This window comes from Bombus huntii, chromosome 11 (genome assembly GCF_024542735.1).
Source record: "Bombus huntii isolate Logan2020A chromosome 11, iyBomHunt1.1, whole genome shotgun sequence".
Lineage (NCBI taxonomy): Eukaryota > Metazoa > Arthropoda > Insecta > Hymenoptera > Apidae > Bombus > Bombus huntii.
Window position 1 is genome coordinate 944,494 of NC_066248.1, and position 26,883 is coordinate 971,376.

General features: G+C 31.8%; 4 protein-coding genes across 6 annotated transcripts in view; 2 read left to right on the top strand and 2 right to left on the bottom strand.

Annotated features, from left to right (window-relative positions):
• Positions 1-1,468: 1,468 nt before the first annotated feature.
• LOC126871492 (venom acid phosphatase Acph-1-like) lies at positions 1,469-6,334 on the bottom strand. 2 transcript variants are annotated; one of them, XM_050630397.1, is made up of 7 exons: positions 6,138-6,334; positions 4,867-4,919; positions 4,433-4,537; positions 4,096-4,361; positions 3,808-3,964; positions 3,269-3,598; positions 1,469-2,884 (listed from the first exon to the last, which is right to left on the bottom strand). In XM_050630397.1, the coding sequence occupies exons 1-7, from the start codon at positions 6,139-6,141 to the stop codon at positions 2,687-2,689; spliced, it is 1,113 nt and encodes a 370-aa protein (XP_050486354.1). In that variant the 5' UTR covers positions 6,142-6,334; the 3' UTR covers positions 1,469-2,686. The 2 variants fall into 2 exon arrangements, with proteins under 2 accessions (XP_050486354.1, XP_050486353.1); XM_050630396.1 differs by lacking the exon at positions 6,138-6,334 and having other exon boundaries at positions 4,867-5,098.
• A 1,650-nt stretch (positions 6,335-7,984) lies between these two features.
• Positions 7,985-10,565, top strand: LOC126871054 (cleavage and polyadenylation specificity factor 73). Its single transcript, XM_050629416.1, has one exon. It carries the CDS (start codon positions 8,420-8,422, stop codon positions 10,478-10,480), a length of 2,061 nt encoding a protein of 686 aa, XP_050485373.1. The 5' UTR covers positions 7,985-8,419; the 3' UTR covers positions 10,481-10,565.
• Positions 10,554-20,764, bottom strand: LOC126871045 (DNA polymerase theta). The gene is made up of 21 exons (XM_050629402.1): positions 19,367-20,764; positions 19,030-19,260; positions 18,699-18,952; positions 18,473-18,605; positions 18,197-18,398; positions 17,902-18,097; positions 17,661-17,830; positions 17,295-17,562; positions 16,880-17,210; positions 16,635-16,776; positions 16,319-16,562; positions 16,114-16,255; positions 13,730-15,761; positions 13,457-13,665; positions 13,158-13,359; positions 12,895-13,076; positions 12,696-12,815; positions 11,962-12,297; positions 11,629-11,893; positions 11,314-11,540; positions 10,554-11,235 (listed from the first exon to the last, which is right to left on the bottom strand). Exons 1-21 carry the CDS (start codon positions 20,075-20,077, stop codon positions 11,095-11,097), a joined length of 6,738 nt encoding a protein of 2,245 aa, XP_050485359.1. The 5' UTR covers positions 20,078-20,764; the 3' UTR covers positions 10,554-11,094.
• A 1,566-nt stretch (positions 20,765-22,330) lies between these two features.
• LOC126871051 (uncharacterized) overlaps positions 22,331-26,883 on the top strand; it is a 223,547-nt gene continuing 218,994 nt past the window's right edge. For both annotated transcript variants that reach the window (XM_050629412.1, XM_050629413.1), the window contains exon 1: positions 22,331-24,826. The gene's annotated coding sequence lies outside the window, so the exon portion shown is untranslated. The remainder of the gene's footprint in view (positions 24,827-26,883) is intronic.

Here is a 26,883-nt window from a genome sequence, read left to right on the forward strand (position 1 = left end):
GACTAAATCAGAATTTTCTATAAGCTGATTGACGTATGAAAGAATGGTAAGCCGTGGAACGGATAGGTGGTCCGGGGGGAGGATGGATAATAGGCAGAAGCAGCAGTCGGATTGGTAGCGCGTAGCTTCCGCCACTGACAGCGGCTCCCCGTTCCCGATTCCAGTGGCAATATGTTTATACTAGACTGATAATGAATTCATGCTGTGCACGGGGCAAGCTACTTGTGAACAGGTTGCAGCAGCATTACAGATCGGATCGCGCAGATGCTCTTTTGTCGGCAGATGAGTGAGAGCCCAGGGGATGGCGGTGGATGATACGAGATCTGTCGGGGTCGAGGCAAGAATCGAGGGAATCGAACGTTTGCGAAGGTGTATGCTGTCCGTGTGACTGGATTCGGTCGAACGTGGAGGCGCGTGGAGGCGCGTGGAGGCGCGTGTAGACGCAACCGGCAGATCCCACGGGTCACAACGGGCAACCATTCTTCGGGCTTAATGACAATTCTGACTATTCTATACCGCTCAAACGCTCGTTTGCGCTTGTTTGTATGTATTATGATCATTTGTAGTTAAGTCGTCGTACTCGAACTCTAATCCGATCACGGGGATCGATTCTTCGCGATCTGTCCCGTACGAAGCCAAACAACGTGGAATAATTTCTCGGATCCAATGTACTCGTTTAAAACGTTTCGTTTAACGATATACGCGTGTATCTCCGCGTTGATATTTTCTCCGAAATATACAAAAATGTAGCATTTAAGAATGGCGGTAGATACGCACGTATACGTTTAGGGCGATATCGTTAGTGGCAAGAGAAACGTTATGAATTATACATCGCGTGTGTTGGGATCCGGTCGAACAACAAACACGGGTGGACACGAGACGATGACCTTATCGAGAAATAAGAAGAAAATTATATAGGATACAATTTTTTCACACGATGTTTGATTATCGATACGCGTGATAGATTCGTAAAATTTTTTTTAAAACGTTTTTACAGCTGTTCCGAGACTCTGGCGAGCCACCGTACGTGCGTAGGTCGTCTTGTCGAACGAAACGATATTCCTTGCGTGAAAAGAAAATAAAATTGTTTGGATTGTTTTTCGCGGTGCGAGATCGGTCAACGAACGTCGGACGAGCGATTGGGACACGTACAGCGGCCACGATTGGAAGTATGCGTATGAATTGCGTGGAGTACGTATTGATTATTGTTTTAAAAATACGCAGTCTATGGCAAGTTCTGTTGAAAATATTTATCAGTGACGAGTACAAAATCATTATTTGAAGGGATGGTTTCATATACGTGAAAGATACGATCGAACATGATCACTGATACTATAGTTTTGCCATAATACTAGATAATACCGCTAGATCGTGTAATTTTTACTAAACTATTACAAACCGTGTTTTCAAATTTACAGAAATAGGCCTGGATGACAAGATGGTAATGAAATATTTATAAATATATATATATATATTAATACATATTTTACTTCCGCGTAATACTTAATATGTTATAAAGGCGAAAAGTGATCAGAGATACGCAGACACATAAGTTGGAACTGTATGACTTAAACTTACTATTCTTACATGTACTAACGTGCATTTTACTCAATTAGCATTTAGTATACGTATAAAATATCGTGAAAAGAATTTTTATTGCAAATTCCTTTCGAGTAAATTTATAAGTTATTGTTCTTAAAGTTAAAATACTAATAATAGTATTAAAAATATGAATATCAATTATGTACTATATATTAAACTGTCGATTAAGTTGAAATCAACTAAGTAGAAAAGACATGCAAATCGGATGAAATAATATTTGTATTCTTAGCAATATTTTATATATATATATGTGTGTGTGTGCGTCCGAAAATGAATACATCAATAGGAAATGTTTTTAAATTCAGCATCTTATATAATACATATTATGAAAGAATGTTATTATTATATTTTTTCTGATTAAAAAAATTCTATATCTTAGATATAAGAATGTTATAACAATCGAGCACTAATTTTTATAGCGATTTAAGAATTATGCGTGCAACGAATATACGAAACTAAACTAGAATATAATGTATGTATCTATATACATATTGCGATCGGTTGGAGAAATTAAAAAAAGGGTCATACGATCGATAAATTTTTTTGTCATCGATGGTTGATTAAAATCATTTCGTTAAATATCGGCAAAGATAACTTACCATAAATAATTATATCGTGCGTCGGTAAAAGGTAAAATGGCGTTGACTATAATCATCGGCTAAGATAATAGTTGCAAATTACCATCGGTTGTACATAATACATTCGGCAATTGTAGTTTTAACTTGAGTCAAGATATAAAATGTGTGATGAACAAGTTCTCAAAAATTAATCGAATACGTATCTAAAATTTAAAGTTCGCGTTCGTGATACATACGCGTGATAAAACAAACAAAATTGAATTTGTTTCGAAAGATTATTCATTGAATATAAGACAACTTGTTTCTTAACGAGCTTAGATTGAAAATACTTAATATTATAAGTACATATTGTTATCAGTTTGCTATGTTACGTCATTAGTTTACGATAGTTCGCGAAGGAAGTTCTATTTTTCATATTTCTATCTTTCATATTAATATATATCTTTCATATATATTAAGTGTTACTTCGTGTCGCAATTATATCGTTGTTATAACATGACCAACGTTTAATTAACATTAAGCGTTTCGACGTATAGTTTATGTAACTCTTCTTTCGATAGATAATCCCATTTGTGGTTAACTTCCTCGTCCGATGGAAGCAAGTCATTTACGATATTTAAATATTTTTCAATTGGACAAATTTCGTCGCATTCTGAAATTTTATAAACTTTCAATTCGTCCGTAACTCCGTTCCAGAATAGCATCTAAAAGAAAAAAATAATACACATAATTGAATAATAATAAATTAAAATACGAATTAATCTTTGTTCCATCCAAACAAACGAACACATTGTCTAATATGCGTGCAACAATCAACTAAATTATGAATAAAATAGTTTTTGCTACCTCGTGTTTTCTTGCCAACCATAATTACCCGATTAATTACGTTCCATAACTTTTAATTACTAAGAATTAATATCCTTTCATCTTCGTACGAATATATATTAATCGGCAACTTTATCGATTTCATCGTTCACTAAGTTAATGCATTGGTATTACTATACTTCATATTAATTTTGTCTTAGCCCGTCGAATAAATTAATTCGATTATATACATAGTACATTGATAAATTATCAAACGTAATTACCCTGATGTAGACCTTGTTATTTAGATCCTTCAGTTTCTCAAATATAATCGCAGATCCATAAGGCGGTATCTCAGGCTCGGTTAAGTTGAGCGCTCTCACAACAGCAGCGACATTTACTTCATGTCCGCTATACAAGTAAATCTTTCTTGGTCTATCGCGTTTCTCGTTTATTCGAATATTGTCAATGAATCTTCTGATAATCACACCGCCGTTCAATCGTTTCAAAAGCGGCGTGTAGGAACGTATTTCGTATTCTATCTTCACGATATCTTGTAGCTTTTTGGAAACTTCTTCGGTATACCATTCTGGCAATAAATGATTCATGGTTTGCTGCAAAATTATTTTAATATACATACATCCTGCCCGATTTTTTCAAATCTAAATTATTAAAATTTATCAACTGTATTATACGTTTCTTTGATTCAATTATTAGAACAAAATTCTCCAGTTTTATATCATTTTCGCTATAATCGTTACCAGGTATTACTCAAAAGGTAATAATTTTACAATCTCAGATTATAATAAATAATTGCTCGTACCTTTGCTACAAGTTGGTTGTATAGTTCATATGCCATATACGTTGTCGTTATATTCAGACCAGTCTTTTCGCTAAGCAGCTTGAATAGATCTCTATAGGATAGTAGTTTTCGAAGAATCTCTTCCGTATTTCTAACTTCGTCTACAGTTTTCATATATCTGTAAATAAAACATTTTGACTCTAATATTTTCATTTGCATTCTCTATATGTTTCTCTATTGTTCTTTCTGAATTTCCGTCTCTTTCGTCGATGTATGATAAAACAACAGGAAAATGTCTTAAACGCTTACAATGGGGAAAGATCGGGTTTCAGAATATTATCGATTTTCTCTGGCATATAATAAATCGGTATAGGCATCCACGATAAATTTTGATTCCACGTTTGCAGTGGAGTTGGATGATAGAGTCCAGCTAACACCAATTGAAGGGACATTTTCGTTCGGTCGTGATCCGTACTGTACGCATAAACGTCGCTGGGATGATAGACATCTCCCAAAAATTTACCATAACGTTCTTTTAACATCGTTCCGATCCGATACTCTCTCATCTTTCCTTCCTGAAAACAGTTTATTTATTATAACAATAACATTTTTATTTTATCGTGTAACGTTCGCAATTACCGCTTACGTTCGTCAGTTGAGCAAGACCCCACGGTTCATAAATTGATATGTTATGATAATCGACTGGCGATATTTCTTTTTCACGCGGTGTCCTATCTCCATGTCTAAATAACTGGGGAAATTCCAAGAATTATGAATATATATCGAGATATTTTCTTAATTTTTCTTAATAATTCTTGATTTTAGTACCAATTGTATTATTAACTATTCGCTGTTGTTATTGAATATTACATTTTCATGGTTAATATGATAACTTAAAACATAACTCGTTATCGAATGACTATTGATAAATTGTAATTACAAAGTAAACAGCTTTAAAATATATAAATCTTAAAATGTAGTTTAAGAAAATCTCACCTTAATTAACAATCCGAAGAATTATTAGGACAATAAACAATTAAAGATGGATAAAGTGAAATCAAATAAACGATTAATACTTACTACTTGAACCAATTCCAGGCTAAAGTCCTTATCTGTTACTTGGCAAAATGAACCTACCAGAAGAATAATTACCGTTAGGACTAATTTTATTCGAGACATAGGCGGAGAAAAGAATAAGTCTGTAAGATAGAAGCTTTAAAATAACTGTGTGCTTGAACCGTTTGGCCGTAGAATCGTAACTGTATACGCTATTTTAAACTGAAGTGACACTGGACTAGCATATACTCGTGACCTTTAGCATCTCGGTTCCTTTGCATGCACTGCTATTTCAACTTGTACCGCAAATTGAACTTGCTGAATTATAACAAAATACATATATAAAAAGGTCGAAATTAACAAACAATTATTTAACATTTTTTAAATTTACAATTAATATATCATGTCCGATCATTTCTTGAAGTAGCATTTAAACTTATGGAATATCATATTTGCATCTGTTGATATTTGTAAAGTAGTAAGAAAGTTTGTCTATTACAAAAAAAGTTTAATTCTTTTTTGCAAAAAAATTGCAAACATAGTAAAAAATACATGAATGATATTATATATTTGGATAAAGATACGTCTTTTATTGCTTCGGCGGTTTTGAAATAAAATCATAAAATTCTCTTTTCAAATTTTAATTAAATAGTTTCAGACGCGAATCACAAGGAAAACAAAGGAAAAATAAGCAAATAAAGAGTACACGAATGACGAAATCAATTCAGAATTTAGACATTCGAATAAAGATAATGTTTTTATCTATTTTAACGTCAATAAATAAGATCAGGTATCGTTATCATGTATGGATCTAGAATAAATTCTTAAAAGTTTTTCTCAAATTTTTCAGATAGTTTTAAATATACATACACTGTGGAGAAAAATGGGTAAACAAGAGTGATAGTTGCGAAATGTACATAGCGCAGTATACAGTGTAGTCGTTAGATTATATCCTTTGTAAATTTCCTTCTAAGAAAATTGACAAATTTCTAAGAAGCTTGTAACCTCTTCATAAAGATAAAAGCTAAAATGAAAATCAGTTATTTTATATTTCGAATATAATATTTTTGTGTTTCGAAGATATCGTAATGTTTGTATTAATTTGCGGCAGTAGGAATCGAGCTACGTTTGATAGCACTATACACGTATCCTGATGCGACCTAGAGTTTCTACCAGTCAACATTATGTAATCAAATGTTAAAATTATATAATCAAATGTTGAGCTATATATAAGGCAAAATAGATTATAATACAGCACTGTAAGTATTTTAATGACGTATTTATGTTTTACGTACTCATATTAAAGTGTGAACTTTGCTCTTGAAGACACAACGCACTTAGATACCGTTAGTAGATAGATACAGTTAAAACTGATTGCCAATTATCTTGGAATTACGTTGTCACGAGTAATAATCCGTTAAACTACTAGCATAATCTATGGCCCCACTTTGTTAAATACCTACGCGATCGACAGCTGATAGAAATAAAAATATAAGTCTCCGCGCAAGGTTACGGTTGTTTGACTACAGACCAAATATTAAATATATCATAATATCATAATATCAAATATATGAAAATAAAGATATATAATACTTTTACGTGATATGATCTTCGTGAATGTTACAAATATTTCAGATTTTATTGAAATCTAATCTGGCGCGTTTTCATCCAGACAGTACTCGTAAAAGCGCCATCTTTCAATGTTAAACTAAATTACTCTCGGTTAAAGTTCACATATTTTTTCCGGTTGCAGATACATATTGACAAAGTATACAGAACGTTTTCAACGATTAATAATTTTTGGTAACTAAAAGGTATGTGTATAGATACCTATTATTCATTAAATATCGTTGATATAAATTTTATTGCTTTATATATCTATATATAATAAATTTATTAATTTAAATACATATAATAATGTAGGCATATGTATCTGCAATGTCACATTTATCTTTTTTAAACCAATTTTCTATGTATAAATCGTCAAAATTTGTTTAATCTGGTATTTAATTTTTTATATTCTTCTTTATCTTATATATTTCTGCTTTTATTTTAATTTTTTATATCATCTCTGAATCAAGTGAGAATGAAATGATAAAAATGAGAAATATTTAGGTTTTGAATTAAACATATCGTTACAAGGACATAAGAGATGATATATAACTTACAAATAAAAAGGCAGAATAATATAATAATACAAATAATGTAACATATAAAATTATATGTTATAGAACAATCTATTTTCGCGCGCTTTGTTAAAATTGAATAGAACATAGAGACACCACCTGTCGACAGTAACATGTACGCAGTATTTGTAATTTGATAGCGTCGATTGAAATTTTGAATAGTGCGCGTAATTTTTCGTCTCGAACAAAAAGTTAAATATCTATGTTATTTTTATAATTAAAACAACTGCTTTTGCACATAGTTTACAAAAGTTGTGTATTCTAACGTGGGATATCAAATACATATGGATATTAGACGCTTGTACGGGAAGGAAATGAAAAATTCGAGTTGGCGATTAAGGTACGAGTTTTACATGTATAATTCAGCTTAGCCTTTAATTTGTAACGCTTTTATTTAATTAAAACCGATGTTATTCCAAGCCTGTTACAATTAAAAATACTATTTTAAGGTTGAAATTCTGTTTAAAAGTTTTACACAGCTCGAGTCATTATATCGTTGTATTAAATTTAAGAAAAGACAGCGGAAGATAGAAAAATTTCCAAATTCCTGGTTTAAGAATCTATCGTGGTTTTATGATTAACGGAAATTCAGATAATTCTTTGTAGTGTATAATCTTTAGTCTTGACGTGTCTAATTTTAAAAGTTAATCTTACATGTATTTACTACCTATAATCTTTTCTGGAGAAATATATAAATATTTTTATGTATTAAGTGGAAATTTCCAATTATTTTTCTACTAAAATTTATGAATAATTCAAACGAAGAGTATAATTTTATTTCTTTCTTTAATATCAAGTTAAATAAAATATATTTCATTTTTTGGAGAAACTAATATAAGTTTACATATTTACATTTCCGTTGTAAGAATTAAAATATTTGTTAGTAATGAAATATGTGCATATTGTGCATGTAAATGAAATTATATTAAATTTTATACTTACGCTTCCACATGTAGTATATTGTAATTGTGGCGCTTGTAAGTGGGTATTGAATTGCTCTATACGTACACAATAACATAACTTACGTATTAAAAGTTGGAATAAATTTAAATATTAACGTGATATTTTGTTTGTAATATACGAGTAACAGAGAAGAAAATTAGATTTGTTTAACTAATTTCATTAAAAATATCATTCATATATTTTAACCACTAAATCTGAAGTACAATTTTCTAACCTCTATTATCGCGTTACTTATTAGTTAAGTATATGATCATTGAAGATTCATTTTTTCTTTCTGGCATAACAATAGGATATGTTTGTACAAACAATGTCTACAAACATAAGAAAAAACGTGTGTCATTTGTAACATAATTGGGACAAATTATACATGAGAATGTGATTTGTGAATAATTTTTATGATTGGATGATAATCGCAAAATTATAAAAAAATGTCTGTGAAAAGAAAGCCAGAAACACAAGTGCCAGCCGAAGAAAGTGATTTATTATCGATTAGACCGCTTGGAGCTGGCCAAGAAGTCGGAAGATCGTGTATCATGTTGGAATTTAAAGGCAAAAAGATTATGTTAGATTGTGGTATACATCCTGGCTTATCTGGTATGGATGCATTACCATTTGTGGACTTGGTAGAAGCAGATGAGATTGATTTACTGCTAATTTCTCATTTTCATTTGGACCATTGTGGGGCCTTACCATGGTTTTTACAAAAAACCAGTTTTAAAGGACGATGTTTTATGACACACGCCACTAAAGCCATATATCGTTGGCTCTTGTCTGACTATATCAAAGTTAGTAACATTGCGACAGAGCAAATGTTATACACTGAATCTGACCTAGAAACTAGTATGGACAAAATAGAAACTATCAATTTTCATGAAGAAAAAGATGTGTTTGGAATCAAATTTTGGGCCTATAATGCCGGCCATGTATTAGGTGCTGCTATGTTTATGATTGAAATAGCAGGTGTTAAAATTTTATATACTGGGGATTTTAGTCGGCAAGAAGATAGACATTTGATGGCAGCTGAAATTCCAAATATTCATCCAGATGTTTTAATTACTGAATCTACTTATGGTACACATATACATGAAAAAAGGGAAGATCGTGAAGGAAGATTTACAAATTTAGTTCATGAAATTGTTAATAGAGGGGGAAGATGTTTAATACCAGTGTTTGCATTAGGTAGAGCACAGGAACTTCTCCTTATTTTGGATGAATATTGGAGTCAACATCCTGAACTTCATGAAATTCCCATTTATTATGCTTCTTCTTTAGCAAAGAAGTGTATGGCTGTTTATCAAACTTATGTAAATGCAATGAACGACAAAATTAGACGGCAAATAGCTATTAACAATCCTTTTGTATTTAAACATATCTCCAATTTAAAAGGAATTGATCATTTTGAAGATATTGGACCGTGTGTAGTAATGGCTTCTCCTGGTATGATGCAAAGTGGGCTATCAAGGGAATTATTTGAATCTTGGTGTACAGATGCAAAAAATGGAGTTATAATTGCTGGTTACTGTGTAGAGGGAACATTGGCAAAAACTATTTTATCAGAACCTGAAGAGATTACAACCATGTCTGGACAAAAGTTACCATTAAAAATGTCTGTTGACTATATATCATTTTCAGCACATACAGATTATCAACAAACTTCAGAATTCATACGTATTTTAAAACCACCTCATGTTGTACTTGTGCATGGGGAACAAAATGAAATGGGTAGATTAAAAGCAGCATTGCAAAGAGAATACGAAGATGATCCTAATACAACAATGGAAATACACAATCCAAGAAATACTGTTGCTGTAGAATTATACTTTAGGGGGGAAAAAACTGCCAAAGTAATGGGCACATTAGCAATGGAAACACCAAAACCAGGACAAACATTATCTGGGGTTTTAGTGAAAAGAAATTTCAATTATCATATGCTAGCACCTTGCGACTTATCAAAATATACGGATATGAGTATGAGTCAAGTTATTCAAAGACAGAGCATTTATTTTTCAGCATCATTACCAGTATTAAAACATCTTCTAACTCAAATTGCTGGAAGCTTGGAAGTTGTAGATGATAAAAAATTACGTGTTTTTAAAAATATTGATGTCACAATTGATGGAAAAATTGTTACTATGGAGTGGATCGCAACACCTGTAAATGATATGTACGCAGATTCTGTTTTGACTGCAATATTACAAGCTGAGATGATGGAACAGCCACCCAAAGTATTACCAGCACCTACAAAAATGGATCGAATGCATTTTAAAGAATGTTTGATAGAAATGTTACAAGAAATGTTTGGGGAGGACTCTGTTCCTAAGATTTTTAAAGGAGAAAAGCTGTATGTAACAGTTGATGGGAAAAAAGCACATATAGATTTATTAAATTTAGAAGTCACCAGTAAAGAAGATGAAACATTTCAACAAATAGTACAAACAGCAGTAACAAAGTTACACCAATCTCTTGCACCTCCTTGTGATACAATTTAAGAAATATTTTTTTTAAGTTGCATATAGGATATAATGCTTGCAAGATTACTATTATGTATATTAATAGAAAATGTTGAACAACAAAGACTTTTATTTCTTATACAATTCAATGGTATTATACAACACAATCACTTATACAGTTTTACAAAAATAATGATATTAATAAGTAAAAGTATAACAATTACTGTTCGAATTCTTTTTGTATAAATTTGAATCTTAAACTTTGTGTCATATAAATTTTGATACTTTATATAATATGATTCAAATAGTAAAAATTGTTTGAAAATTCATGTTCACTAAATATTAACTTATTATTTAAATCTCGGTTTAATCTTCTGAAATATGCAATTATTTATATCATTTAAATATACAATTCATTGTTTCATATTACGATATAAAAAAAAAAATGATAAAAAACAGAATAAATATGTACATACAATTCACCTTACTATAAATCTATGCAAAAATGCACAATATTATAAGTCACAGAAAAAAATTGAAACATGATTGACTACCTTTTTATGTAAAAGTGTATATAAAAAAATTTTTATTCAAGTACCTAATTCAAACAATTAGACAATACTAAATATTTTCTTATAGAAAAACTTAGTAGATTAGCAAATAGTATATTCAGAAAGATCCCCCCATGCTGGTCCAACTTTAAGTTTCACAGGCAACGGTACTGCAAGTTGACATACTTGTTCCATTGATTCCTTTACTATTTTTGCAACTTGGTTTAAATCATGTATATTCACCTAATATGAGGAAAAGAAATGAGAAATGGTAAAATACAAGCATTCAAAATAGAAAACTGATACAAAGCTATTACTGACCTCATATAAAAGTTCATCGTGGAGTTGTAATACTAGATAACCACCTCTTTGTTGTGCTTCTCTACTGTTACTTCTCAATTTACGAATAGGATTGCTACTAGGCATAATGGTTGTAGCCATTGGAAACTCGACTCGTATTCTTTCTTCGATATTCACCATTGCTTTTTTAGCAATATCAGCTGCAGAACCCTGAACTTTTGTATTCACTGCTTGGCGTTCTGCTTGTACTATGAGATTTAAAAAATTACATTAATTTATTCCTAATTAAACGAAAAATTTTGTTATGGAAACCAATCTATATTTAAGAACACTCACATTTTTCCACCGGACTTGTACTTGTCAATTCAGGAAACATTCTACGTCTTTCCAGGATAGTTGTTATGTAACCATTTGTACGTGCTTCGTCCAATACATTAGTCAACCACTTAGATATACCTGGGTATGCATTCATAAAAGATTCTAAAAATTCTTTGGCTTTAACTTCATCTACTGATAAATTCTCAGCAAGTGTTCTCACTCCCATGCCATAGATCATGCCATAGCACAATTGTTTTGTATGCTGACGTATTTTATCATCAACCTTTTAATGTGTCAATATATGTCAATAAAATTATTTTTAACAATATAAATTGTTTATACAGTATTTACCTGATCTTCAGATATGTGATTCCAATTGGCTGCAATGTTCTTAAAAATATCACCTGGTTTCCGCATAATATCACATAATAGTATATCTCTTGAAAAATGAGCTAATATTCTCAATTCAAGTTGACAGTAGTCTGCTGACAACATAACATTGCCTATTGCTGGTATAAATGCCATTCGAACACTTATTGTAAAGCTATTGTCTTTAAAATTAAAATCCTTTGGCACATTTTGTAAATTTGGTTCATGCATCGAAACTCTACCCGTTAATGTAGATGTAATACAATTACCGTGAATACGAGAACTGTGTTGAGCTAGATTCAATATTGGATAAATAATCTAAAAAATGTATTTCATTATTTTACTTTGAATTATTTAATTAATATATAGAGTAAAATTACATTTTTTCATTCGAGTTTTAATTTTCGAAAAGTTTGAATTTGGCTAATTATTGACTGAGCATAAGTAAACAATTAGCAGAAAGTTATTCTACATACATGTGAAAATAAGTTAAAAATGTGGAATATAATTTTCCTGTTTAAAGCAAAAAAAAAATAAAATAAAAAATAAAATAAAAAAATAAAATAAAATAAATTTGCAAATTTACTATTCCTGGAAATGAAGCTTTTGGTGAAAAAATTGTATTCCACATTTTTTCATAAAGAATCCTCGCGTTTACTTATACACGTAATTTCAGTTTTTTAATTTTATCAAAAACTTGTTTAATCTATACATGCCTTAGATTGAGTTGCACTTAATTTACGCCATGACATAACAAGACTAGATACTGGATGATCAGACTGCTCTAATACAGCTTTATTAACGCTAATCTTTTTTCCCTTGTATAAGCCTAAAATCTATAACAATTAACAATTTAGCAATTAAATTCAAACAACTGTGCGAATAACAATCCATTTCATTAATATATTTACAAACCTCTCCAACTTGCTTAGACGAGGAAAAATTGAATCTTCTTCCACATAATGCATATGCTTGTTCTTCTAATGACATCATCTCTTCATGGATGATGGAAGACAAATCTTGTAATGATTTTAACGATACACCTAAACCAGTTAATTCCATGCAAGCTAGTAAGGTCACTGTCCTCATTTCAATATCTGAAAATATATTTAATGTTTCAAAAATGTAAAAGAATATGAGATAGAGTAATAATGAAGCATATTCATTATATTTATTACCTTTAAATGTGTATAGTAATGTTGGACTCTGTTGTTCTAACTTGTCTAATAGTTTATCTGTTATATGCCATGTAAGTACAGCTTCTGCAGATGCTCTGAGCTCTCCTGCTATTTCACTTTCGATATACAATCCAGGTCCTACATCATAACATGTACCTATTCTTTTCGCTATGAAACATCCTTGTGGAAAATATTCTTTCACCTGTTTTGTGTATTAATTTAAATATAGTAAAATTATAACATAATTTAATATAATATGTAAATTTATTTATAAAAATAAAGTTGTACATATTGCTTACCATTTCATGAAATGTTTTTTCACGACTGCTCCCATGATGCAGCCAACCTGCTACTTTTGGGTCTAAAAATTTGCAACTTGCGGTAATACTACAGCATTTATACAAGGTTTTAAACATTTCTTTAGTTGCAAAGCATTTTACATACAAAAAGGTGTTACTCAGCAATTCTTTTAATAGTTTCATTTGATCTTTGCCTGGGATTTTTAAATCTAAAAATTTATAGTGTTAGAAACTAAGAGGGAGAAAAATTAATATTAACATAATTTTAAATACCTCGTTCATTAGAGAAAGAAATATAATATGCAATATTGTTTTCCCAAGCAATAGCAGCACCACATAATTTTCTCTCTGCATGCACATAATTTTCCATTTTTTTAGACCTCTTTTTTCTTTCAGTAGTAGTAGTAGGACCAATGATCTTAGAGCCTATATTATTAGTTTTATCATTATACAATTCACAATTTAAAGCTAACGCAATATATCGTTTTTGCATCACTTCACGCTTAAACAAATTAAATGTGGCTCTATCACTTCCAACTTTTATAATATTTAATGTATTCCAATTAGTTGTTTCATTTACAGTGTCTGCAAGTTCATTTGTTTTTACACACGTTTTAGGACTATTTTGAGTACTTTTTAAATTAAATGTAGACTTCTGTAAAAAATTTTCCGATTTTATGGGTGTATCTTCGTCTGAATTCGAAATTGCATTGTCTATGCTAGAATTTTTATTAGTTAATGTTTTTTGCACAAGTATCTCATTTAATTTTGATTTGATTTTACATTTTTCAATTTCTATTCTGTCTGAAACAGTAGTTGCATGATTTTTATCATCAAATATCCGATCGGAAACTTTTTGAGTATACAACTTCTGTTTCCTTACAGAATCTAGTTTACTTTGTAACTTGCTACTTGTAGCAGGTGAATTTATATTTTGGGAAGCAATAACAATTTCATCTAAATCTGATTTGTTTGAATCTAACAATGTTCCGCCGTTTTTACTAAAAACCGTGACATTTGCAATAGGTGATTTTGCAACTTGTATATTACTCAGTCTACGTTTCTGTGGTCCTTTTTTTATATAATCGTCCATAGCTCGTTCAAATTTCATATCGCATTTCTTTCTTATCTCTAACGTCGTACTACTTATTTCATTGGTTTCTACGAAATGTTGCACATTTGCATTTTTTCCATCTTTGATGTTATATTTAACTGATATATTATGGTTATTTTTATCTTTACTTTGATTTAACTTCTCCATTATTTTTTTCGTTTCATTCCAAGAATCATCTTTCCACGAAAGTGTGCTCTGTTTTGCTTGTGAATTTAAAGAATTCGTATTTATATGTTTATCTTTCACATTCTTTTCTGTGACTGTCTCATTGTTGTTAGTACTAGAAGTGATTTGTAACTCTACATCTTTTTTGTCCTGTATTATTACTTTGGGTTCAGATAATCTAGATTCTTCAAATTCTGTGAATTGTAGAGAATCAACGATATTTTGTTCAAGAACATTACAAATTTGTGTATCGAGATTTAAACTGTCATCAAAAAGACTAGGACTTCTCGAAAAAACTTCTGTTTTTATATCATTCTGAAAACTAGATGAATGCGTAATCGTATTTCTGTAAGCTGATACTTTCGTCCGAATTTCGTCCGAAATTCTTATTTTCTTAGTTGGTATATCATTCACATTCTGAATGTTTTGGTCTTCATTAATGGAATGTTTAATAGTAACATTTCGGGTACAGTCTGTTTTCCTATCGTCGAAATCGAGTAATGATTTACTATTTCGTCTTGAAGCAGATGTTATTTTAGGGCTACTACTTTCAAAGAAATTACTTGATAGAGTATCATACAACTCAGGGATGTCTATTTGTAATAATTGATCAGTAAGTTTTAAGTCATCATGCCTTGTCTCTTGCAATGTATTATTTTCTAAGTTACATTTAGAATCGTTAATATTTTTTATAATATTTTCATCAATTTTAGATTTTTTATTTTTATCGGATTTGTGATTTAATGAGCTTTCTTTTTCATTAACAAAATTGACATTCTTATTCATACTCTCGTTGGTTATTGAACATGAATTCTTCTCATATTTATTTTGAATGACAATTTCGCTTGAATTATCCTTATTTTTAGGATTGCTGTATGTAGTTTCAAGTTTTATTTCTACATTTGTGCGTTTTGTTGCTTGAAATCTATCTTGTTGTTCATATAAACTTATTTCGCTATTAGATTTGTTTGTAATGACTAATTGATCATTCTGTTTCCATGACATATCTTGCAATCTCAGTTCATTCTGCAAATCAAGTGTAATATTAAACCTCTTACCATACCATTTAACTCGAAAGAATCCGGGCGCAATCATTGCGCCCGAATGGTCGAGAAAGGAGCCGAAGTGGCGGAGACTGTCGGAACTTGAAACATTATATCGTGCGACTGAGTGCGAGATAGCAGCGCCCGTGTTTAGAAAAAAGACACCATTCGAGACATTCATACTTGACCCGAGATTAAGACCACGAGTGAGACTCGTGATATTCAGGTTTGGCTCAAAATTCTCATCACGACTCAAACTCGTCAAAGTATGGCAAGGGGTTAAGGTATAAAATCATTCAAAAATATCAATCTTTAAAACTATAACTGTTAACTACCTGTACTAATGTTCTCGCCTCGTGAACTAACATCGTTGCAGCTTCATGAGGCGTTAAACCATCTTTTCCAGTGACAAATACTGTTCTCATTTTATTTCGTTTTACTGCTTCCGATTCGTGTTCACCATCCTGTTCTTTTTCACTAAAATATAATTTCAATAATAATAGACTCTTGTTGAATCAATAAAATATTTTACTGATGTACCTTTCAAAAGGAAGTGCCTTATAAAGCGCACGTTCAACATCAAGTTCATTAGCAGTAGCTAATTCTGCTACAGATGTGATTCCATGCTTGTAAAGACTTCTAGCGCGTAGCCCATTTAACATTGGGAGACGCAATAGATCTAATAACTCTCTACATACACCAAACTGTAACCGTGTCTGAAATTGTGAGACTAGTAATTCTAGACAGCCCCAGCCCAATTGCTTACAGAATTGCGTGATCATCCCTGAAGACCATTTTAAAATATTTATAATATCATCCAATTAAATATTTTCTTATAATACATAAGAAATATTACCAGCAAATGTAGAAGCAGATTGCTGTAAAGTTTGAAGAACTCCACGGCAACAGCCATATTTTGTACAAACTACAGTAAGGGGAACTTCACGAACTAAATCATGTAATGCTAATGCAGTATAAAATCTCTTATGTATACTAAGCTGAAAATAGAAATTTACATTACTTAGTGAACATAATTAATAAATATATCCACTCATTAATATCAATTGCTAATATATAATGTTCAAATACAAAATAATTCACCAATTTCCCCGGTCGTATGATGCCTTGAACAGCTGATGTTAAAAATCGTTCTTCTACGCCAACAAGTTGCCCAACCCTACGTTCACTTTCTGACAGCATTTTCCATAACTCTAAAAATGTCATCCAATCGATACTTCCAATTTGATTTCCAGAATTTAGTGGTGTCACTAGGTATATCACATGTAATTCTGTATCCAACACAAAGCATCGTCTTGCTTTTTGAAGTTCTTCAAGTAAGAACAAACCGTCTCTAGGTGAAATAGAAGCTGCTAAACATGCTTTACCGAAAGCTGTAGCCACCCACCTATGTCCATCTTCAGTTTTTTGCAACCTACGTAATATTACGTTATATGGAGTATAAAAATATCATCTAATATAAGAAAAACTTGAAAATAATTATTTTTATAATACTTACAATAAAAATTCATTATCTACTAAAAATTTGATTGCGTCGTTCCAAGGACTTTTTGAGTTGTACTCATCACTCAAACTTACTAAGGTAGATTTAATGTACAATTCAAGATGTAATGGAGTATGAACGATCTCACTAGCTATAGCTTCTAGAAGAGCTCGAATTAAAGGTGTTGAATCCTCAAGACAGGATTCAATTGGTTCCAAAGAAGCTGATAACAATATCTCAGCTGCTTTTTGTTCAGTTGGATTACACATAAGTATACTTTCCCCTATGAAGATATAACTGAGTCTATATTCCCTTTCGTTAACTTATGCATTGAACTAAATTGATTTACTCCATTATTTTATCTGATCCTATTATCTTTACCTGCTGTATCCTTTCCCATTCTACCTGCTCGTCCTATCATTTGTCGATAGGTAAGGCTATCTAGTAATTTTCCAGCAAACTTTGGAGATCTAATAATCACCCTTCTAGCAGGTAAATTTACTCCACTACTTAAAGTTGATGTGGCAACAAGAACTCTTAAAGACCCAGATCTGAAATAATTTAACATGTAATTGGTTTTTCTAAATATTCATATAAGATGGAAGATACGTGAATTAAAAACCTGAAAGATCCTTCTATAATATCACGTTCATCCATGGTAAGACCAGCATGATGAAAAGCTGTCCCAAAAGAAACTGTGTTCTTTAATATGTTATCTAACCCTGTAGGACTACGTTTTAGTTGCTCCAATGTTTCAGAAATTAATGCAGTATCCAGTTGCTGCCTTAAAGTTTTACCTAGTTTCGTATTTTCTCGACCTAAAAAAATTAAATTATGAATTATTATTATGAATATTATGATTTGTGCAATTATAAGCCAAAATTTAAAATTTAAAAATTTAATATTATTAAATATACCCAGTTTACAAAATGCAGCAGCAATTTGTTCAGCTAGTTTCTCACACCAATTTTTTGTAGAACAAAAGATTAATACACTATGTCCATCAGATATTGTCTCGATACACAGGTGAAGAATATCATCTGAGTCCATAGTTAATTCTGGCATTGGTGTTAAGTTTCGTATAAGACATAATTTATTATCATATATACTTCTACCTATCTAAAAGCATATAAGAATTTGTATTAAAAATTTCAAATTATAAACATATTACAATTTTGTAATTTGTGAAATACCTTGCATTGTTCATTTAATGGTATTGGTCTGAATTCTGTTTTATACAATTCTGCATCCAACCACTTAGCTAAAATGGACAAATTTGGAAGCGTAGCAGACATACCAATTAATTGTATATTAACATTTTCATTTCTGAAACAAAATAGAATATTAATTTCTGTACTTATTTACAATAGCAGATTATATTTTTCTTACATCACATAGAAATAAACATATTCCAATTACCTAAAAGTCATATATTTCAATTTAGTTAGAAGTAATTCGAGAAGATATCCGCGATTTGGATCACCAACAAGATGTAATTCATCTATGATTACCGAGCCTAAGTTGATTAATTCATTTTCTTCCATTAGATGATTTACTAATGAATTTGCCTTTTCGATAGTTGCTATTGCAATATGAGTTGCTGCAAATCCTCCAGCAGGCATAACACCACCCATAAAACCCTCTACTCGAACACCACTATCAGATAATAAATCCTAAAAAATTACAGTTTAACATATAAGAAATATGTAACATTCTTAAATTAGTTACTCATAGACTAAAAAAATCTTACTTGAAAATAATACATTTTTTCTCTAACAACAGAAACAAATGGTAAGATAAAAATCACTTTCTTTCTCCTTTCTAATACTGTTTTTATCATAAGAATTTCTGCTACTAATGTTTTTCCAGCTGATGTTGGAGCAGAGTATACAAGATTACGGTTTTCTTCAATGATCTTATGATTTGATAAGCATTCAGTTTGCCAATCAAACATAGTAACTACTCCTCGTGCTTCATATTTCTGTAACATATAGAAATAAACTCCTAGTGTCATAATTGAAATTTAAGAAATGGATAGAACTAACTATTTTGAAATTAGTATAAGTTTATTAGAAATATAAATTTACCTGAAGAATGTTTGGTGGTAGACCCCAAGAAGCTAATTTATTTCGTTCTTGGGTAGGAATAATAGAGATAGAAGCATTTAATTTGGAAGATTTTTCTTTATTACTTACAAGAATATTACTATCAGATAATTTTACATTGCTTGTATCAATCGTAATAGTATTTGCAACATTACTTTTTTCATTACTATTATCAGCATGCAAGGTTGACGATTCAGATTTATTATATTGTTTTGGCAATATACTTGTATTTGAAGAAATATTATTTATATAATTCACATTTACATTAGCATTCTTTTTACTAATTCTATATGAATCGTGATTCTCCTTTGAGGAAGTAATATTTTTTGATTTTGATTTACTTATACTAGTCCTGCCAACAAGTTTTGATTTTAAAACATTATCTCTTTTAAGTTCTTTACATTTTAAATTATTTTGACTCGAAGTACGTTTCCTATTAGTAGGACTATGCGACTTTCCTTTGATTTCAATATCTTTATCGATATTATTTGATATATTTGTTACTTTAGAGAGAAACGTATCATCTTTGAAACATTTCTCTGTATCATTACAATTGTTAGTAATATCCATATCTTTGACTTCAGCCTGAATACAGGCAGACAGTGTATCATCCCCAAAGGATGGCATTTTATTCAAGCATTGCATTTTGCAATTTTGTGTTACTTGAATATTGTATATTAAAAATATATACATTAAAATTAACAAAAGATGGTATAATACATTATTCAATCATTATGACTAGATACATGAATATTTGGGTAATTTTTGTATAATTTTCATCCACGATTTTCGAATATACGATACATTATTTTGTATCTTCTTGCTTTAATATAATTCAATTAAATAATTTTATTATTCAATATTTACAAATCAAGCAATTATGTACACAATTAAAATTGAATGTCTGATTCATCATTTAATAAATAATTATATGAATACAATTTTTTCATTTATGTACAAAACTATTAATTATTTATACTATTTGGAGTAAATGTTACAAATGCTCCATTCTTTTATTTAAAATAAATATTCGACAAAAATAAATTATATATAATGTATAACTAAGGGAGAGCAAACGTTCACATATTCTTCTTCACAGAATTTTTTCTATTTTGTTTATTATGAAATTTAATAAAAAATCACATCGTCGATAAAATTTAAAATACATATGATTAACGTACAATCGCGCGTGGTGAGATCATGATTATTGCCGCTTTCTATTAAGATTTTTTATTTCGCTATCAATTAATTTATTGGCATGTAGATTGTATATAAAATGACATATAAACTATGACATAAAATAATATTACGAATTATCCATTTATAATATTTATTTTATCTATTGAAATAAATTACTCGAGTCATGAGATATTACCCTAAAATTTCCCTAGAACTTTAAGGTAGAATAAATTATATCATACATTTTCTTATTATTTGAAATTTTAGTAATTTAATTATTTGTTAATAATTAATATGCATAATTACTATATGTAGATGCGTTGTAATAACAATTAAGATAAATATATTTGTAAGAAAACAAATTTAGTATCATGTGTAAAGATAGATTTAGGGGCTATAGAATATTTATAAATTTAATCTTTTTACATTTTGTAATTGTTTCGGAAATTAAATTATAACATATGAATAAATGTATTTGAAAAAAATAATTATAATTTAATATTACAAATAAGTGTTAGGTTTGCATTTGATGCAGTTGATGTATTATGCCCTCTATCGTGAAATTTCTAAACGAATCTGTTGAAATGCAATGGATAATCAAAATGTCTCAAAATAAACGTAATATGTACATGTAATGCGTAATTATTTTACTATCTGTTAAGTTTACATTTAGATATTAAAATAGTTAAAAGGAATTCTACATTCAATTATAATTTAAAAAGTCTTGGTAATGAAATTATTGTCCGAAAACTATAGTTGAAATTTGCCTCGACTATAATATCGTTTAAAACTTAATTCAAATAAATTTTAGTATTATTATTATTATTATTATTATTTAAATAAGAATTACTAATAAATAGAAGTTACGATCGCAACAACAATGTTTTAATAATGTTTCTAATATAATAAAATATGTTAAAGATATTTCTATAGTTGATATAAAAATACTGAAATGAGATAAACGTCCATTTCGTAATTGATCTGTCAATTAAAATTTTACAGTTTTGCAATGAATATAAAACATACGTTGACCTTTCAAGTTAGACATATATGTATTTTCATCTGTAGGAAATACCAAACATTTAATTGCTATTCATAATATATCATTATAATCGGCATAATCGTTAAACCTAAATCTGTCAAACGATTTTTCAAAATCATTTATGCAACGCATCTGCCAAATAATGATAGACAGATAATAAGAAAATAGGCATTTGATTAACCGACGGTCGTTTATATTTAATAAGCGGAAAGTTGTAACGTTGAAAGATTATAGTCTCACTGGATGTAATATTTAGGAATAAATTTCCGCTATGATCGTACTTCAGTTTCTGTATTTTTCCTGTTTAATTCCTAGAATAATTAATTGACAAATAAGAACAAGGAGTACAGACATGAGTTCCAAGGAATATCCGAATGATACGATTAGATGATTTAGCGATAGTATTAATAAATAAATATTTTATCGTCCCGATGAGGACATGTCAAAAAAATGTTAGTTTCGTTATTTTATGTAAGCAAAAATGTAATAAAATTAGTACGGAAATTGAAATTGGAATTGATGTTATGGGCGTAATTGGTAGTAAAATTGAATACGTCGCTAATATAGTGGATGATATTAAGCTTACAAAAATGAAATTTAGAGCACAATATCAAGTAACATAGAATATATGTAACAGCGTATATAAGATATAATTATAAAAGATTTAATTAGTTTGGGTATGATAGTAGTGGTAAAATTTAGGATTACACGAGAAACGTGGTTTACGTAAAATAACTGAAATCTCAGAATAAAAAGTATTTATTTTGGGCATACAAATCTTATGGAAACAATTATATACACTTGTGATAAAAGTAGTAGAGTACAGCTGTGGAAGGCGGGATTAAGATTTTCCAAAATTTCATAAAATTTTATTCCTGGAATAAGAGATATGGTACAAATGCACGAAATCAAATTACAAAATCTTGTTCAACTACTAATACGAACAGAGAACGAACATTGCAGTACATACTGCTATTTCTCTATATTCTACTAGCGTTTGTACAAAAATCTAAGCAAATTGACGGTTTAACGTGACGTTCAACAGACGAAGTTCCAATAATAAAAATCTTCCGATAGACCATTTTGATGTTCAACGACGCACATATACGTACACATACACATCACAGGTCACATCACGAAACTAGTTTAACGTTCGAAAGAACCGTTGAGATATAGGTGTTTAATATTGCGTCAGATGTTGAAGAGATCGTAAACGTGTGAACAGAGCTTTAATCAATCAAGATAAAGCTGAATAAGATGTGGCGTTCTTTAAAAATTTGTACGCTGCTGAACATTTTAACAAATACGTTTTGAAGCTTTGCAATTTCCACTCTGATCTATTCCAGTTTATTAAAAATTTATAGGGCTACGAGATAAGATTGAAAAATAATATATCTGACTACAAGTCAAACGGAGTCCCAATTTCCAAGAATATTCCGCGAGTCCGCGCGGATTTATCGCGAGACGCGCGAGTGCTGGCCTACACTGCGCTACTAATTCGATGTTCAAACGCATCATTCAAAAAACGCATTCGGTAGCGCATAAGATAATGCGGGGAGTGTGAACGGGGCCTAAACGGTGGAGCAAACGCGTCGCGTCGGGCGGGCGGACAGGCGGGCAGACAGGCAGACAGACAGAAGCTGGAGCACCTGTCTGTCCCTCCACTCTTCGGTACGGTAAAGAGGGGCCCGGCACTGGATACACACCTCGTGCCGTGGTTCAGTACTCAGTACCTCGTGCACGCTCACGCTGATAAGACCTTATTCTAATCACACGTCACCTGGCATCGATATAGTCGTGCGCGGACTTTTTACGCAATTTCTCACGCTCCATCTGACGCAATTGCTTCGGTCCTTCGGTCTTTCGGTCCTTCGATCAACCACGTATTCGCGCGCATTTTGTCCCGACTGGTCTCGTCTTTCTTTCACTCTCTGTCTCTTTTTCTTCCTTCCTCTTTACCTCGTCCGTTTCGCGTGTATGAAACTGACGCAGCTGGTGGCACCTCGATGCAGCGGATCGCGCGGCCCGATCCAGGAATTTTCCCGGATCTTTGGATCGGTCGATCGAACACGTCAGCTCGCCCCTAACTCTCTCTTTGCTGCATCGAACGCATACGTAATTACCTTGGCTCGCGCGATTATATCCGCGCGATCCCTCGATAGTCACGTACGATTTGTTCGTATCACGCTGGATACGTGCTCACTGCTCAGCCACGGGATGTACCGCAGTAACTCAGCCACATCCCGTGTTCCGATGTACGATTCGATGCCGGCAAAGATACCGCAAAAGAATCGTGATTCGTCGATTTCCGTACCGATTTGCTTCTCGTGTTGGCAGCTTGGAACCGCGGCAACTGGCTTCCGCGGCGATGGATCGGCAATCGATTCCGTTCCTTGTATCGTTTAGTCCGCTTCCGACGTTCGACTACTAACGTTGCTGGCGCTCGGTCGCGCGCGTATGCTACCAATCGGCCACGTGTTTTCTCCTACTCGTGCCACAAACAACGTTCGATCGTGGATAAAACGTACAGTGTGTTTCTAACGATTCGCTTCTTGCCATTGCGTGTAAATGTGACACTGTTAGACGTCACTGAGGAAGGCTGTTGCACTGGATCTGCCGAAGGTCGAATATCGACACCGGACGCGGACAGCAGAAATTAGGTGAACCGCTCGAGACAGACTTTTTGTTTTTCTCGCCGTGCTCGCGTAGAGATCGTGTAAGTTGACGTGTACAGAGAAAAAGAACTTGGTCCGCAGTCCGCAACAAGAATTCCGATGTTACGTAACGGAGAAATAGAATGAACGAGCGCTCAACGGGTGACGCTCTTTTTGTGAACTCGATAAATACCACGTGTCGGATCGTTGACATTGAGGAACAGATTTTGTGTGAAGTTTATGATTAAGTTCGACCAGAGAGTACGAGTTCCTCGAATAGGAAAGGCCGGAGAATCGTTTAGTGAAAGCGAGAGCGGCGCTAAGTGTTTGTGAAATCGTGAAACTGCGACACCACGTGTGTGACATCTATTACTTGACTTGTGATAGGTGGATCGTAAAATTTACCGTTTCCATTCTGCTATGACTAGAACGACGAGATTTCTCGACACACTGGTGCGGTTTTCATAGAAAATCTTGTGATATTGGCCGATATAGGGAGGGCATTACGCTTCCTTTTCAATGCAATTTGTTGGATTAATGGCAAGTTGTACGTTCTATAGAAAATTGGTAAGCGACGAAACTATTGCTGTTTGTATACCCTATCGTTTCTTCTAATCTCTCTCTCGTAGATATTAATACTTTTATATCTACGATCTCTCTTCTATATCGCGATCGGACTAGAAAATAAATCAGATCGATCGAACGTTTTCAAAAATACGTATTTTCAAACTTGTACGATCTACGAAATACTCGTATATTTACAAAAATATGAAATTTTAACTTGAAATGAAAGAAAAGCGAACTTTCTGGAATATTTGTTATCGTACTCGTATCTAAATACATAGTTTGCTTTGTAGTAGATAAATTTTATTTATAATTACAAGAATGTCAATACTCGGTATATTATAGTTGTTTATTTATTTCGCCTTGGCATACTTTTTAGCGTTTCGTTCAATACAGGAAAGCAACAAAAAAGTAACGCGATTGCAAGACGAATATACATATACAAAGTCTACTACGCAATATGGCGCTTTATGAAATAAGTACTTTATGCCGCTACATTTCTGCCCTCCGTGTGATCTGTCTCGGCCGTTACGTTCGACTGGAATTGATTTAAATATCTACGCATTGAGTAGATCGCGACAATCATAGAAAAATCTGTCGAAATTGCGCGATAAATATTTAAGTCGTAAAGAAAAAAAATTATCGCGAAAAAAGGTTTGCGTTGCGCTAACGGATGTTTACAGGTAAATATTTAAAAGTAGAAAATTACTAGCTAGAATTTGAAAATAATTACAAAAATGAACTATAACGAACGTATTTTATAAAACGTTGAACGGTGTAAATCCTATAAATAGTACAATGTTGGTTATATCTCGCACGCAGTCTTTTTAAATACATAAAAAATATATCGAAACGTAAAATCAAATGAAAATATTATAGTCGATACAATTAAGTATACACGTTACAAATATCGTAAAACTCTTTTGTTATTTTAGAATCGTCATCGTTATAATATGCCAAGTTATATAATAAATAAGTTGTATATCATAGAAGGTGAGTGTTTCATCTAAATACCACCCAAAATATCTCTGTTTTAATTAACATATTATTTCACAAAAATACTTCCTACAGAATTTACATATTTTTGCATAGTTTAGCATACGGGAATAATACTGTTATTCTGCTGGAAAGAGTTAATGAAACAAATCGATCAAAACTTTGACTTCTTCAATGAAATAATATATTCTATTTGTCTACAGTAGCTATTTTCATCGTGATAGGTATATAGATGCAATACATAGATATACGTACATATATCTGGTGTTGAGACAAAGCGATATTCTATTCAGTGTTCGTTTGTTTTTTAAATATAAAAATGCGATATATGGAAACTGTAAAAGTCGGTCTTAATAAGTTAAAGCCTTAACGATAGATATGAAATATAAAATACTCGGAACGAGATAGTATCGCATAGAGCGACATTGTAAACTGTGATATGTATGTAGAAGCGGATAACGAAAGACCAACGCAACGGTTGGAAAACAATTTAAACAATGTCTAGAGAGTGGAGAGCGAGCTAACTGTTTCCCCCTTTTTTTAAATGGCGCGGCGGCAGCGCTGCGTCCTTAAGACTTTAAGGCTTAACGAAAAAGAATGCATGAAAGTGTATCATGGCAGCTCCGCTGCTGGCACAAGACGCATTTATTAATGTTAATGACCGTGCAGCTAAACTCGTACAATGCATAATAATCATACGATTCCCACCTCAATTTGCTTCTAAACAAAACACTCCACGGCGAGGTTCACTTACACATAGCCGATTTAAGATTTAATGACCATGATCATCTCTCAGGAATCTTTGATCGCAATCGCCGTGGGAAGGGGCCATTATTCCTTGGCGCGGTCGCTATTAATTAGTAACTAATTACCCCGCGTAAGAATACATGCGTTAACCGCACAAATGGACTGCCAATTTTTTTTTCAAGCTACGGATCAACCCCTAGATCGAAAGGTATAATGAACTTGCAAGCACGTTTTCGTAGAACCACGGTCGCTTCCTTGTGAAAGTCAATTGTTTCGGCGTAAAGTTCGCAATGAATAATGACTTCATTGTTTTACGT